Genomic DNA, 15,544 nt, shown 5'->3' with positions numbered 1-15,544 from the left:
ACTTCTTTTATTACTCTGATTATATTTTCTTCAAAGAAATGTTGAAGCTTTTTAATATTGTCATAAAAACTACCAGAGTATGTAATCAGTCCATATACCACTTCAATGTTGTATAAATAGGGCCCTATGTGGCAAGTTTTTGTCTTTAATTCCCTGCATACAATCATATTTATCATCCTTAAGGGAAACCATTAAAAGTATCTGAGGAAATGGGGTTACCTGTGGCTGCAATGAATTTCACCTTGTCTCTTTCCTGAAGAGGCCTATTGAAGTCAAGTTTTATTCGAAAGGCCTGCGCTCGTCTCAAGATCAGATCACCGCTGCTGTAATAGTTCGTCCTGTGTTCCACCATGTTGGATAATTCTTCCATGCTAAATTTTCTCAATTTTAAGACTAGACATTAAATATAAGAAAATTGTTAAAACTCATGTAAATGCATTAAGCCTTTCCTTGGTGGCTATTTGCTAGACAATGTGGTTACCCCATAGCTGTGACTTGAATGAAAAAAACGTATATACTATTAATATTGGGGGTTCAAGTGCCCCTTCTTTGCTTTTGGCAAAGCAGCCAGTAACATACTCTACCTCTCAGGCAGGGGACAGGGATTTCAAGGCTATGGCAGAGTGGGGCTTATTTATAAATAATGTACACCTAGGATGTAGCCCATAGCAACCAATCAGTGATTTGCTTTTTTCAGACAGCTTCAGGAAAAATCTATGAAAGCAATTATTTAATTAGTTGCTATGGTACAAATTTGTTTAGTTTATTTATTTATGAACCCCTTTGTGTTTAAGTCAACTGTTGTTAACCACTTCTGTGGCAGTCAGTTTTAAAGTGATACTGACACAAAAAAAAACTACTTTTTAAAATATGAATGTACATTAAGGGGCCAATTAATTTTCTTCGAGTGAAGGAACAGAAGAAAAAAAACTTCGAATTTCAAAGTGTTTTTTTGGCTACTTCGACCATCGAATGGGCTACTTCTACCTTCGACTTCGAATCGAAGGATTCGAACTAAAAATCGTTCAACTATTCGACCATTCGATAGTCGAAGTACTGTCTCTTTAAGAAAAAAACTTCGACCCCCTAGTTCGCCACCTATAAGCTACCGAACCCAATGTTAGCCTATGGGGAAGGTCCCCATAGGCTTGCCTAACTTTTTTTGGTCGAAGGATAATCCTTCGATCATTGGATTAAAATTCTTCGAATCATTTGATTTGAAGGATTTAATCATTCGATTTGAAGGATTTAATCGTTCAATTGAACGATTATTCCTTCGATCGTTCGATCAAAGTATTTGCGCAAAATCCTTCGACTTCGATATTCAAAGGATTTTCATTCCCAGTCGAATATCGAGGGTTAATTAATCCTCGATATTCGACCCTTGATGAATTTTCCCCTAAAAGCTACCTATAGGTCACGCTGATGGTTTTTTGCTGAGAGGTTTGTTTTTGTAAGTTATTGTTAGTTGAAGTTTCTAAGCCAAGTTTTCAACCCAACTGTCCCATCTCAGCCTGTCAGTTTCTAATGCTATCGGACTCCTGATGCACAAATATGGCAGCCACCTCATACAGGACCATGGGGCATGAGACAGGTAATGTAAAAGCATTTTGCAAATACTTTATGGCAAAATTAAAGTAGCTTTCAAAGGTAATATTATGATAGATGTAAAAAGAGTTTAATTTCTGGTATCAGTATCTCTTTAAATAAGACATATATCAACACTGGGCAAAAATACCTTGGCAGTAACTCAAAGCAACCAGCAAGCTATGGGCTACTACCCTGGTGCAAATTTACCCAGTGTTGATAAATGAACCCCACTTTAAGATCATTAATTCTAGAGGGCTGGTTTCAATGGAGCCCTGTACTTAAAGGGGTTGCTCACCTTTAAACTAACTGTTACTATGATGTAGATAGTGATATTCTGAGACAATTTGCAATTGGTTTTCATTTTTAGTGATGGGCGAATAAATTCGACTGGCATGAATTTGCGGCAAATTTACACGTTTCACCACCAGCGAATAAATTTGTGAATCTCCCGTGAAAGTTCGCAGGTCAAAATTCGCCGGCGTCAATTTTTGATTTTCACAATTTTTCCGTGAAAATGACAGATTTTCACGATTTTTAGTGAAAACCTTCAAATTTCACTATTTTTTCATGAAATCCTTCACATTTCAGGATTTTTTAGTGAAAACCTTCAAATTTCAAGATTTTTGTGAAACGTCCGATTTTCACGATTTTTTAGTGAAAACCGTCAAATTTCAAGATTTTTGAGTGAAATCCTTAAAATTTCATGATTTTTTTCGTGAAATCCTTAAAATTTCAAGATTTTTGAGTGAAACGTCAGATTTGCAAGTTTTTTGTGAAAACCTTCAAATTTCAAAATTTCTGAGTGAAATCCTTCAAATTTCACGATTTTTGAGTGGAATCCTTCCAATTCCACGATTTTTGCGTGAAAACACCCGATTTGCACGTTTTTTTTCCTCGTGAAAACGTTCGCATTTCACAACTTTTTCGGGAACTTTCAGATTTCCCAATTTTTCACTAATTTTTCCGGTTTCGCTAATTTTTTATTTGTGGATTTGAGTTATTTAGCTTTTTAATCAGCAGCTCTCCAGATTGATATTTAAGCAATCTGGTTGCTAGGGTGCAAACTACCCTAGCAACCATGCACTCATTTGAATAAGAGACTGCAATATGAATAGGAGAGGCCTGAATAGAAAGATGTTTCGATGGGGTAAATGACCCCCATTTGAAAGCTGCAAAAAGGCAAATAATGAAAAAACTGTAAAAAAAAATAAATAATGAAGACCAATTAAAAGTTGCTTAGAATTGGCTATTCTATAAGTCTAAAAGTCAACTTCAAGGTTAACCACCCCATTAACTTCTGCCCTATATCAGTGCTATAACCGCTCCAGGAATGCAGAACACAGTCAGTTACTAGAGATGTCGCGAACTGTTCGCCGGCGAACTTGTTCGCGCGAACATCGGGTGTTCGCGCTCGCCGGAAGTTCGCGAACGTCGCGCGACGTTCGCCATTTTGGGTTCGCCATTGTTGGCGCTTTTTTTTGCCCTCTCACCCCAGACCAGCAGGTACATGGCAGCCAATCAGGAAGCTCTCCCCTGGACCACTCCCCTTCCCTATAAAAACCGAAGCCCTGCAGCGTTTTTTCACTCTGCCTGTGTGTGCTGAAGAGATAGTGTAGGGAGAGAGCTGCTGCCTGTTAGTGATTTCAGGGACAGTTGAAAGTTTGCTGGCTAGTAATCGTTTTGATACTGCTCTGTTATTGGAGGGACAGAAGTCTGCAGGGGTTTGAGGGACATTTAAGCTTAGGTAGCTTTGCTGGCTAGTAATCTACCTTCTACTGCAGTGCTCTGTATGTAGCTGCAGTGGGCAGCTGTCCTGCTTCTGATCTCATCTGCTGACTGCTGCAATAACAGTAGTCCTTGTAAGGACTGCTTTTATTTATTTTTTTGTTGTTTTACTACTACTACTACTACTACTATAAGAGCCCAGTGCTATTAGTCTAGCAGTGTTGGGGAGTGGGACTGGTGTGCTAATCTGCTGCTCCTAGTAGTTCAGCAGCACCAACTTTAATTTTTTTTTTTAATATTCATTTTTTTTTTATTTTACTTTTTTTATTTTACTACCGCTGTAGTAGTGTATAAGTTGACCTTTTAGGCATTATTTGCCCTGTAGGCATTATTTGCACACTGTTTTCTTCAACCCGCCATCTAGCTGTGTGACCTTGTTCACATTCTGTCTAAATATCCATAATATTACCGTCTCCAGAAAAAACACCGGAGTGACTTTTTTCAAGCAGCCATAATATATTTTACGTAATCCGTATCCATCGCTGAAGTAGTGTATAAGTTGACCTTTTAGGCATTATTTGCCCTGTAGGCATTTTTTGCCCAGTGTGTTATTCAACCAACTGCCATCTAGCTGTGTGACCTTGTTCACATTCTGTCTAAATATCCATAATATTACCGTCTCCAGAAAAAACACCGGAGTGACTTTTTTCAAGCAGCCATAATAAATTTTACGAGATCCGTATCCACCGCTGTAGTAGTGTATACGTTGATCTTGTGGGCAGTATTTGCACAGTGTTTTCTTCAACCCGCCATCTAGCTGTGTGAGCTTGTTCACATTTTGTCTAAATATTGATAATATTATCGTCTCTAGAAAAACCACTTGAGTTACTTTTTTTCAAGCAGCATTCATATATTTTACGTAATCCGTATCCACCGCTGTAGTAGTGTATACGTTGACCTTGTAGGCATTATTTGCACAGTGTTTTCTTCAACCCGCCATCTAGCTGTGTGAGCTTGTTCACATTTTGTCTAAATATTGATAATATTATCGTCTCTAGAAAACCACTTGAGTTACTTTTTTTCAAGCAGCATTCATATATTTTACGTAATCCGTATCCACCGCTGTAGTAGTGTATACGTTGACCTTGTAGGCATTATTTGCACAGTGTTTTCTTCAACCCGCCATCTAGCTGTGTGAGCTTGTTCACATTTTGTCTAAATATTGATAATATTATCGTCTCTAGAAAAACCACTTGAGTTACTTTTTTTCAAGCAGCATTCATATATTTTACGTAATCCGTATCCACCGCTGTAGTAGTGTATACGTTGACCTTGTAGGCATTATTTGCACAGTGTTTTCTTCAACCCGCCATCTAGCTGTGTGAGCTTGTTCACATTTTGTCTAAATATTGATAATATTATCGTCTCTAGAAAAACCACTTGAGTTACTTTTTTTCAAGCAGCATTCATATATTTTACGTAATCCGTATCCACCGCTGTAGTAGTGTATACGTTGACCTTGTAGGCATTATTTGCACACTGTTTTCTTCAACCCGCCATCTAGCTGTGTGAGCTTGTTCACATTTTGTCTAAATATTGATAATATTATCGTCTCTAGAAAAACCACTTGAGTTACTTTTTTTCAAGCAGCATTCATATATTTTACGTAATCCGTATCCACCGCTGTAGTAGTGTATACGTTGATCTTGTAGGCATTATTTGCACACTGTTTTCTTCAAACTGCCATCTAGCTGTGTGTATTATCGTTTCCAGAAAAACCAACTGAGTTTTTGTTGTTGTTGTTTTTTTAAAAATAATGCCAGGCAAAGGCAGGCCGCCACGCAGAGGCCGTGCTAGGGGCCGTGCTGCTATGCAATCCTGTGGCCCTAGCAAATTGCCCAGTTTTAAAAAGCCAATGACCCTGAACTCCCAAAATGCTGAAGAGGTAGTTGACTGGCTTACACAGCACACCCCATCCTCTACCGTTTCTAACTTTACCACAACATCCTCCTCATCCTCCACTGCTATGGCCACCCCACGTAACACTTCCTCCACCACCGGTGCCCCTTCTTCACTGGAGTCAGAGGAGTTATTTTCCCATGAGTTTCTTGAACTGAGTAATGCGCAACCATTATTGCCAGAAGAAGATGAAGGAGATGAGGACCTTACACCAGATTTAATTCTGGCAGAGAACACGATAGAGATGGACATAATGAGTGATGAGGAGGAGGTCCCCGCTGCTGCTTCCTTCTGTGATGTGTCAGAAGAAATTGATGCATCTGAGGAGAATGATGATGAGGAGATTGATGTTTTGTGGGTGCCTAGTAGAAGAGAGCAAGAGGAGGGTAGTTCAGATGGAGAGACGGAGAGTCAGAGAGGCAGTAGGAGAATAAGACTTAGAAGAAGCAGGGAGGACAGCCCGCAGGGATCAGTAGGGCAACAACATGTATCGGCACCTGTGTTCAGCCGGCCAACGCACCCGCCATTGCCGCCAATGCCGCCAATGCCGCCAACTTCTACTGTTACCCGCCAGATCGCACACTTCCAAAAAGTCAGCAGTGTGGGATTTTTTTAATGTGTGTGCCTCTGACAAAAGCATTGTAATTTGCAATGAGTGCAGTCAGAAACTGAGCCTTGGTAAGCCCAACAGCCACATAGGTACAACTTCTATGCGAAGGCACATGAGCGGCAAGCACAAAGCACTTTGGGAGCAACACCTCAAAGGCAACAGGCAAACTAAAAGCCACACTCCTTCTGGTCCAGCATCTTACTGCTCTACCTCTGCTCTCCTTGACCCGTCTGAACCACCCTCCACTCCGCCTTCCACCTTGACCACCTGTTCCCATTCCCAGTCATCTGCCACCAGCCAAGTTTCTGTGAAGGCCATGTTTGAGCGTAAGAAGCCAATGTCTGACTGTCACCCCCTTGCCCGGCGTCTGACAGCTGGCTTGTCTGCACTCTTAGCCCGCCAGCTTTTACCATACCAGCTGGTGGACTCTGAGGCCTTCCGCAAATTTGTAGCAATTGGGACACCGCAGTGGAAGGTACCCAGCCGCAATTTTTTTTCTAAAAAGGGAATACCACACCTGTACCAACATGTGCAGAGCCAAGTTACCGCATCTCTGTCACTTAGTGTTGGGCCAAAGGTCCATATGACTACTGACGCATGGTCCTCCAAGCATGGTCAGGGCAGGTATGTCACCTACACTGCCCACTGGGTGAACTTGGTAATGGCTGGGAAGCAGGGAATGGGTAGCTCAACAACAACAGTGGAGTTGGTGTCACCGCCACGGATTGCACGCGGTTCTGCCACCACCTCTACTCCTCCATCGCTCTCTACCTCGTCTTCTTCCTCTTCTTCTTCTTACTCTGCTGCTGGGTCCTCCTTCTCCTCCTCCACACCTGTGCACCCCCAGCTCCCCCTAGGCTATTCAACGTGCCAGGTACGCCGTTGTCACGCTGTCTTGGGGATGACGTGCCTGGAAAGCAAAAACCATACCGGATCTGTACTCCTGTCATCTCTGCAGTCATAGGCCGATCGGTGGCTGACCCCACACCAACTGCAGATCGGAAAAGTGGTGTGTGACAATGGAAGCAATCTGTTGGCAGCGTTGAGACTGGGCAATTTAACACATGTGCCCTGCATGGCACATGTGTTAAATTTAATAGTCCAACGTTTTGTCTCCAAGTACCCAGGATTCCAGGACGTTCTCACCCAGTCCAGAAAGGTGTCGGCCCATTTCAGACGTTCCTACACAGCCATGGCACGCCTTGCTGACATTCAGCAGCGCTACAACATGCCAGTCAGGCGTTTGATTTCTGACAGCCAGACTCGCTGGAATTCAACGCTCCTTATGTTGGAACGTCTGCTGCAACAACAAAGGGCCGTCAACGAGTACCTTTTTGAACTGGGTGGTAGGACTGGATCTGCAGAGCTGGGGATTTTTTCCCCCGTTACTGGGTGCTTATGCGCGATGCCTGCAGGCTCATGCGACCTTTTGAAGAGGTGACAAATATGGTCAGTCGCACCGAAGGCACCATCAGCGACCTAATACCCTTCGCTTTCTTCCTGGAGCGTGCCGTGCGACGAGTGACAGATGAGGCTGTAGACCAGCGTGACGAGGAGCTGGAAGCGCGCGATTTCTGGTCGGAATCACCAGAACGAACCCAGGCACCTGCTGCAACGCAGGGAGAGGTGCCAGAAGTGGAGTCAGAGGAGGAAGGTGGCTTTGTGGAGGAGGAGGAGGAGGACCAACAGGAGCAGGCTTCCCAGGGGGCTAGTGGTGACCTTTTGGGGACCCCTGGTCTTGTACGTGGCTGGGGGGAGGAGACCGTGGATGATGCAGTCCTTGATAATGAGGAAGCGGAGATGGATAGCTCTGCATCCAACCTTGTGAGAATGGGGTCTTTCATGCTGTCATGCCTGTTGAAGGACCCCCGTATCAAGAGGCTTAAGGAGAAGGACCTGTACTGGGTCGCAACGCTACTAGACCCTCGGTACAAGCATAAAGTGTCAGAAATGTTACCAACATACCACAAGTCCGAAAAGATGCGGCATTTACAAACCAGCCTGCAAAACATGTTGTACAATGCTTTTAAGGGTGATGTCACTTCAGGAACTCATCAACATTCCAGGGGCAGAGGTGCCAGTAATCCTGCCACGAGCGCACCTGCAAGGACAAAGCCCTTTGGCCAGTCTGTAACGTCAGACATGCAAATGTTTTTCTGTCCAAGGCAGCGCCACAACCCTTCTGGATCCACCCTCAAAGAACGCCTCGACCGGCAGGTAGCGGACTACCTGGCATTAACTGCAGATATCGACACTCTGAGGAGCGATGAACCCCTGGACTACTGGGTGTGCAGGCTTGATCTGTGGCCAGAGCTGTCACAATTTGCCATGAACCTCTTGTCTTGCCCAGCCTCAAGTGTGCTCTCAGAAAGGACCTTCAGTGCAGCAGGAGGGATTGTAACTGAGAAGAGAACTCGCCTAGGTCACAAAAGTGTCGATTACCTGACCTTTATTAAAATGAATGAGGGGTGGATCTCGGAGGGTTACTGCACGCCGGAAGACTTGTTCTGACTTCTATGCAGCTGTCCTTCTCTTCAAGCCTCATGACTCCACACACAGCTGTCCTTTAGCGTCCTCCTCCCTCCGCCACCGTTACAAACTAGGGTGCAAACCCTACTGGTTTAATTTTTTCTGGCCTCTGTGCTTCAGTGGCTGCAACCAAAAAAACTGGGCAAACAATGTCTACAAGGTCAACGTATGGCAAAAAATGACTATTTTCAGCATTTATATGGCATATTTTTTCTGGCAACTGTGCTTCAGTGGCTGCGACCAAAAAAATGCATATTTTCTGCATTTATATGGCATAATTTTTCTGGCCTCTGTGCTTCAGTGGCTGCAACCAAAAAAATTTATATTTTCAGCATTTATATGGCATAATTTTTCTGGCCTCTGTGCTTCAGTGGCTGCAACCAAAAAAATTTATATTTTCAGCATTTATATGGCATAATTTTTCTGGCAACTGTGCTTCAGTGGCTGCGACCAAAAAAATTACTATTTTCAGCATTTATATGGCATATTTTTTCTGGCCTCTGTGCTTCAGTGGCTGCGGCCAAAAAAACTGGGCAAACAATGCCTACAAGGTCAACGACGTTGACCTTGTAGGCATTGTTTGCCCAGTTTTTTTGGCCGCAGCCACTGAAGCACAGAGGCCAGAAAAAATATGCCATATAAATGCTGAAAATAGTCATTTTTTGCCATACGTTGACTCAACGTATATGGCAAAAAATGACTATTTTCAGCATTTATATGGCATATTTTTTCTGGCAACTGTGCTTCAGTGGCTGCGACCAAAAAAACTGGGCAAACAATGCCTACAAGGTCAACGTATGGCAAAAAATGACTATTTTCAGCATTTATATGGCATATTTTTTCTGGCAACTGTGCTTCAGTGGCTGCAACCAAAAAACTGGGCAAACAATGTCTACAAGGTCAACGTATGGCGAAAAATTACTATTTTCAGCATTTATATGGCATATTTTTTCTGGCAACTGTGCTTCAGTGGCTGCGTCCAAAAAAACTGGGCAAACAACGCCTACAAGGTCAACGTATGGCAGTTGTTTAAAGAGAACAGTAGATTACTAGCCAGCAAAGCTACCTAAGCTAAAATGTCCCTCAAATCCCTGCAGACTTCTGTCCCTCCAATACAGAGCAGTATCAAGCAGATTACTAGCCAGCAAACTTACTATCATCTGTCCCTGAAATCACTAACAGCTCTCCCCCTACACTATCTCTTCCAAGCACACACAGGCAGATTTTTCAGATACATTTTTGCCCTTGATCCCCCTCTGGCATGCCACTGTCCAGGTCGTTGCACCCTTTAAACAACTTTAAAATCATTTTTCTGGCCAGAAATGTCTTTTTTAGATGTTAAAGTTCGCCTTCCCATTGAAGTCTATGGGGTTCGCGAACCGTTCGCGAACCGCTCGCGTTTTTGCGCAAGTTCGCGAATATGTTCGCGAACTTTTTTTCCGACGTTCGCTACATCCCTATCAGTTACCTAACTATGCAAGAAAAAACATTCACTGCTTACTATTATAAATTGCATATTTGTTTCAGAGGCTCACAAATAGATGTTATAAAGATTATCTGCTGTCTAGCCATGAATGCAGCCATTTGAGTTAAAAATAGACAATATGGCATAAATATATAGATAAGGTGTGTAGAATACAATGATTTGATAACTTAACCAGGGATGCAAAGAGGAATGTACAAAATCGTTCTCTGTTTAAGCCTTTAGGCTAGCTCACTGTGTGCCATATAAATCTCCACGTCTTTTCATCTCAGAGCAATAAAATTACAGAAATACCGGTACTATAAAGTCATTTCTTGAAAGAGATCAAATACTACACTACTACTAAGTAATGATGTCCATTCAATAGGAGTCCAGAAGCAAATTCTCTCTCAGTATGTACTGTACATGAAATAACCTATAGTAATAATAGTAGAGATTTTTCTCATTAAACCAATATAGTAGCATACACCCTTCAATAAAAAGTACAGGTTTACTACTCATGTGTTGGCAAATTTGTAGCACTTCTCTTCAACACAAATTTATAATCAAAATGACTATGAGCTTCATAATTCCTTTCAGAATATTCATCATAATTTCCCTACTATATACTTAAAAAATAGTGAATTTTACTCACCAGCCATGATTTTGTTGCAGCGTACTGCGTGCTCTCCTCAGGTTTATAATGTATTGAAATAAATGTAATTCTGTATAATCTGTAGTGACATGAACTTATTTACTAACAATGATCTGGCACACACTAATGATAGGCAGCCAATTAAATGCTGATCCTGCCACACCCCCTGGTTGTATTTACCTTCTAGGTTGAATAATTATTTAGATATTTTGGCTTAGACCTTTGTTTTACACATTATGGTTTTATAGGAATGCTGGCTTCCAGTTAAACAGGTAATGCAGGGATGCACAAATATCTGACTGGAGTTGAACTATTCTAATTCCTCTGAATCACAGTTCAAGAAAACTCAATAAGAGGTTCATTGCTCTGTCAGAGGCCATCACTGTATCATATACCTGTATGTATCAATATAATAGATAATAGGCAAAATGTCTGTATTGTTCATTATCAGCTAAGACCAACAGAGATCATGATTTGAAGCCAACAAAGGCTGATTTGTGTTTACTTTTCAGAAGTCAAGCAAACTTTGCCCTGGACTAGTAACTCATTGCCACCAATCAGATCTTTGTTTTCTAGCATCTGACCAGTAAATGTTGTCTGGTTGTTATGGGTTACTAGATCTGTAGCAAACTTTGCACCTTTGAGTTAGTGGTTCCCAAAAGATAGGTCTGCCCCTATTGAACCCCCCACCCCACCAAAACCTTATTTGGTGTCCTAGATAGTGTTGGAACTATCATTGATGAATGATATGCCAATAGTTTTGTATATGTAAGGAATATAACTTTCCTATATGTCACTCAAATAACTGATTCCAGTACAAACAAAATCTAACAAAATAACTGCCTTTTGCACAAATTCTGCATCTAGAGAGACATGGGGGCACATTTACTAAGGGTCGAAGTGAATGCGAAGTGAATATTCGAATTCAAAAACTTCTTATTTCAAACTAATTTTGGGTACTTCGAGCATCGAATAGGCCTAAATTCGACTTAGACTCGAATTAAAAAAGTTCGACTTCGAAAATCAAAGTACTGTCTCTTTAAAAAAAGTTCGACTTCGACACTTGGCCACCTTAAACCTGCCGAATTGCTATGTTAGCCTATGGGGACGTCCTACAACCTATAGCCAACATTAAGTCGAAGTAAAATCGTTCGATTTGACTTCGACCGAATATGGCCAAATTCGATTAAAAAAAACTCTGACTTCGAATATCGAAGTAATGCAATTTGATGGTCGAGTTTCGAAGTTTTTTGCACTGACCCTTGATAAATCTGCCCCATGATGTCTGGTGATTTTAATAAAGTGAGCTCTAATATATCTTCTAGGCAAAATGAGCCCCCCCTATAGGATACAGTGCTGTATATTGGATCATTCATCTGACACCCAACTCCTGAATGAAGACAGAATGAAGAGAAACAGATGCTGAGAGAGGTGGAGTGAAGATAAACGTGATTATTTCAGAAACAGTACAGAATTTTTAATTGGTTGTATTTAGAAAGTTTCTTATTTCAGTATGCTGAAGCTCATATTAAATTTATGATTTATTTATTATAATTTTTGTGACAGTTCCCCTATAAGTGAAATGTGTAGGAATGTGTCAGTATCAATGTAATTCACTTTTTATTTACTCCTGCTGCGTAAGTAATTGCACTTCTTATTTTCATCTCCTGTAATTGTATATACATCCCAAATCATATTAATACAGGACATAATCATAAAGTAATAACATATTGGATCACTTTTATGCTCCTTGTCTGGCACAATGTGTAAGTTGGCTCTACACTGCCAAATTCATTCTTTTGGAAGTGGATCTGGTCCTGACTTGGTCACACACATGCTGTGCCAAATTGGGGACAATAACTGCAAACACACAGAGGGACAGTCCCATTAGATTATGGCTATATCATGTTGTGATATGGTTCTTGACAGATGGTAAAATCAAACCTGAGTCATTGATAGTGAGCAGATTTTCAGTCAGATTTCAGGCAGACAGGCCCATCCATGGGTCCCACTCATGTGCCAATAAGCTGCAAGTTGCTAGTTTAAGGTTGATGGCAGAAGGGTAGATTTCTCACCCATCTTAATACTGTGTATACATTTGTAATGCAGAATAAAATTGTTTGGAGCTTTCCAGCAATAGCATGGTCCAATCATTTTGGTATTGAGATTTTGTGCTGATGTGAGTTTTTGTGCAGTCTGAATCTTTTCATACATTTTAATAGCTATGTGAAAAAGTGACCCTAACTATAATTACATTTAAGTAAAATTATCATTTACAAAATCATACTAAAAAAGTAATTGTTGTTTATAACACTTAGGGCAGGTTTACATAGGGTCGAATATCGAGGGTTAATTAACTCTCGATATTGGACTGTCGAAGTTAAATCCTTCGACTTCGAATATCGAAGTAGAAGGATTTAGCGCTATTCATTCGATCGAACGAAAAATCGTTTGATCGAATGTTTAAATCCTTCGAATCGTTCGATTTGAGGGATTTTAATCTATCGAATGATTTTTCCTTGACAAAAAAAGCTACCAAAACCTATGGGGACCTTCCCCATAGGCTAACATTGACTTCAGTAGCTTTTAGGTGGCGAACTAGGGGGTCGAAGTTTTTTCTTAAAGAGACAGTACTTCGACTATCGAATGGTCGAATAGTCAAGCGATTTTTAGTTCAAATCATTCGATTCGAAGGTCAATGGTCGAAGTAGCCCATTCAATGCTCGAAGTAGCCAAAAAAAACATTTGAAATTCGAAGTTTTTTTCCTCTATTCCTTCACTCGAGCTAAGTAAATGGGCCCCTTACTGATACTAATAAGGGAGTGGTTTCCTTAAATTGTTGCTTCAAGCCGCTTTAGTCTGAACTTTTGTTAAAAAAAATGTATGAAAAGATTCATTCACCAGCCATTTAGTCATAATTCCAATAATATATAACACAGAAAAAAAGTATTCACCCCAATCTTATCCTACATAACATTTAATGCCACATTCCAGTAAACAAAATAGACACTCATAGGCAAAAAGTACCTTTTATGTATTTACCACGAAAAACCGCACACAACAGGAAAAGAGAGAATTTCATAAATGATACCTCTGATCCGTCACACCCAGACTTGTTCCATTATACAGAAACTGGTTCATGAGTCAGCGCAATAGAGCTTCTTATTATAACTTGCAGAGTATCCTGTTCAACCAGAACCATCTTGTTTACGTGTTTTTTTTCATGTAAAAGCATGATTCACTTCAGTGTGTTACTGATTTTATTTTATATATATATATATATACATACATACATGCATATTTTTGAATCCCAAATTCATAACCTTATGTTTTTTAAAACTTATGGGGTTATTTATTAAAGGTCGAGTTGTTTTTCCTCGTTTTTGAAGTTAGTTTCACTGAAAAACATTTTTCAATTCAATTTCAATTTCAAAGTCAACGGCAGAGGTCCCTTTAACCATCTGAAGATCTTTTATGGCTTCATGATTTATGGGTGTTTTACTCTGGTTTGCACTCAAAAATTCGGTAAATTCAAGATATTCGAGGTTTTTTAGCCTATAAACTCAATAAATTCAAGGTATTCAAGTTTTTTCCCCGATTGCATGCAATCAAGTTTTTTCACATTCAGATTGATTTCATAAATAAGCAAACATTCGAGTTTGTTGTGAGTTTAAAATTCTTTGTTGTAAATTTTATTTGAGGTAGAAAAAAACTCACAAACCTCACAAACTCGACCTTTAATACATAACTCCCTTAATGTAATCTTCCACTAAGGTGCCTAGATTTCCAGCTTGTCCAGATCCCCCTGCAAAGAATCCACATGCTGGATAATATTTATTCGCCATTATAGTTTTGTTTCAGGAAAACTTTGCTTGCCATGCCCTCCTCCATGTCAGTAATGAACAAAATGAATAAAAGTGAGCCTTTTACAGACTCTTGTTCCCCCACAATATGAACCCTACATCAAGTAGTGGGCCAAGTGAAAATATCAGGCACAAAGCACTATTTGTATGTCTAGAATTAACCGGCCTCCTTCAAGTTAATTCAACTGCTCCCTTCTGCTTCTCACAGGTGCAACTCTTGGTGCTCCCAGAATGGATCACATGGAGTTATCTGTCCTTGAGTGCTATTTAGTGGATTTATAAAAGGAGTGCAGGATGCCCTTCCTATGGGCACTGTCAGTCTATATTGTCTATGGTAAATAAGCCCCCCTAATCTCAGTCGCTACTATTGATTTATCATCAGAGTAGTTATTGACCTTTGTAATAAACCTGTTACCAAAACTAGAATATATATACATCATTTGATATTGACAGTGGCCTGGATTTCTTTAAAACTGGACATCAGCATAATGGAAAGTGGAATTTTCGCTGCATGAAAGACCGGAACAAATATTTTTGTTTTAGCAGATTATATTTATTGCATTATAAAACCTATACATGTTAAATAAAAATATACCCAGCTATACATTGAGCTACTATGGTTAAAACAATTGAGTGAAAAAGTGCTTTATTCAATTGATATAGTGCTATTTAGCTTTCTGTCTGCCAAAATAAGTTAATAGCCTTATAAAGAGACTCAGATAGGCAGTTTCATTTCTTAACAATGTAAGAATATTCTCTTGGTCCTGTAACTAGCTTATAGATTTAAATTCTGTAAATGAAACAAATGCTCACTGACTTGTGTCTGGTAATAAGTGGTGCCATGAAATAATTGGCTAGAATAAAATCTCTGTAACCACTACAAATTCAGGGTGAAAAATGGTTTAAAGACAATTCAGTTTGAGGACTATTGTTAGTTTTTATGCGCAGGGTCAGACTGGCCCACCAGAAAAACTCCAGTTTGACCCTGACCCTGTTGGGCCCTAACACTTCTCCCCTGCCATGCGTTCCACTGTGGAAAACATGGCCTTTTTAAATTATTAGCATTGAAGTAAGTAACGGAGCAGGAGCAGCTTGGGCTGGGTGGTGGGCTCTTTAGAAGCTGAGTGGCTGGGTGGTGGCCCTTGAGTTGG

The 15,544-nt window shown here is 40.5% G+C and overlaps 1 protein-coding gene across 1 annotated transcript in view; it reads right to left on the bottom strand.

Annotated features, from left to right (window-relative positions):
• Window positions 1-15,544, bottom strand: part of tgm3l.4.L (transglutaminase 3 like, gene 4 L homeolog) — a 50,753-nt gene that overhangs the window by 13,564 nt on the left and 21,645 nt on the right. The window contains exons 14-15 of the mRNA XM_041576269.1: window positions 1,739-1,782; window positions 220-393 (exon numbers count right to left, since the gene is read on the bottom strand). Coding sequence (XP_041432203.1) covers window positions 220-393; window positions 1,739-1,782 — 218 coding nt within the window. The remainder of the gene's footprint in view (window positions 1-219; window positions 394-1,738; window positions 1,783-15,544) is intronic.

This window comes from Xenopus laevis, chromosome 9_10L (assembly GCF_017654675.1).
Source record: "Xenopus laevis strain J_2021 chromosome 9_10L, Xenopus_laevis_v10.1, whole genome shotgun sequence".
Classification (NCBI taxonomy): domain Eukaryota; kingdom Metazoa; phylum Chordata; class Amphibia; order Anura; family Pipidae; genus Xenopus; species Xenopus laevis.
The sequence above is the reverse complement of the archived record's forward strand: the minus strand, read 5'-3'. Positions and strand labels throughout refer to the sequence as shown.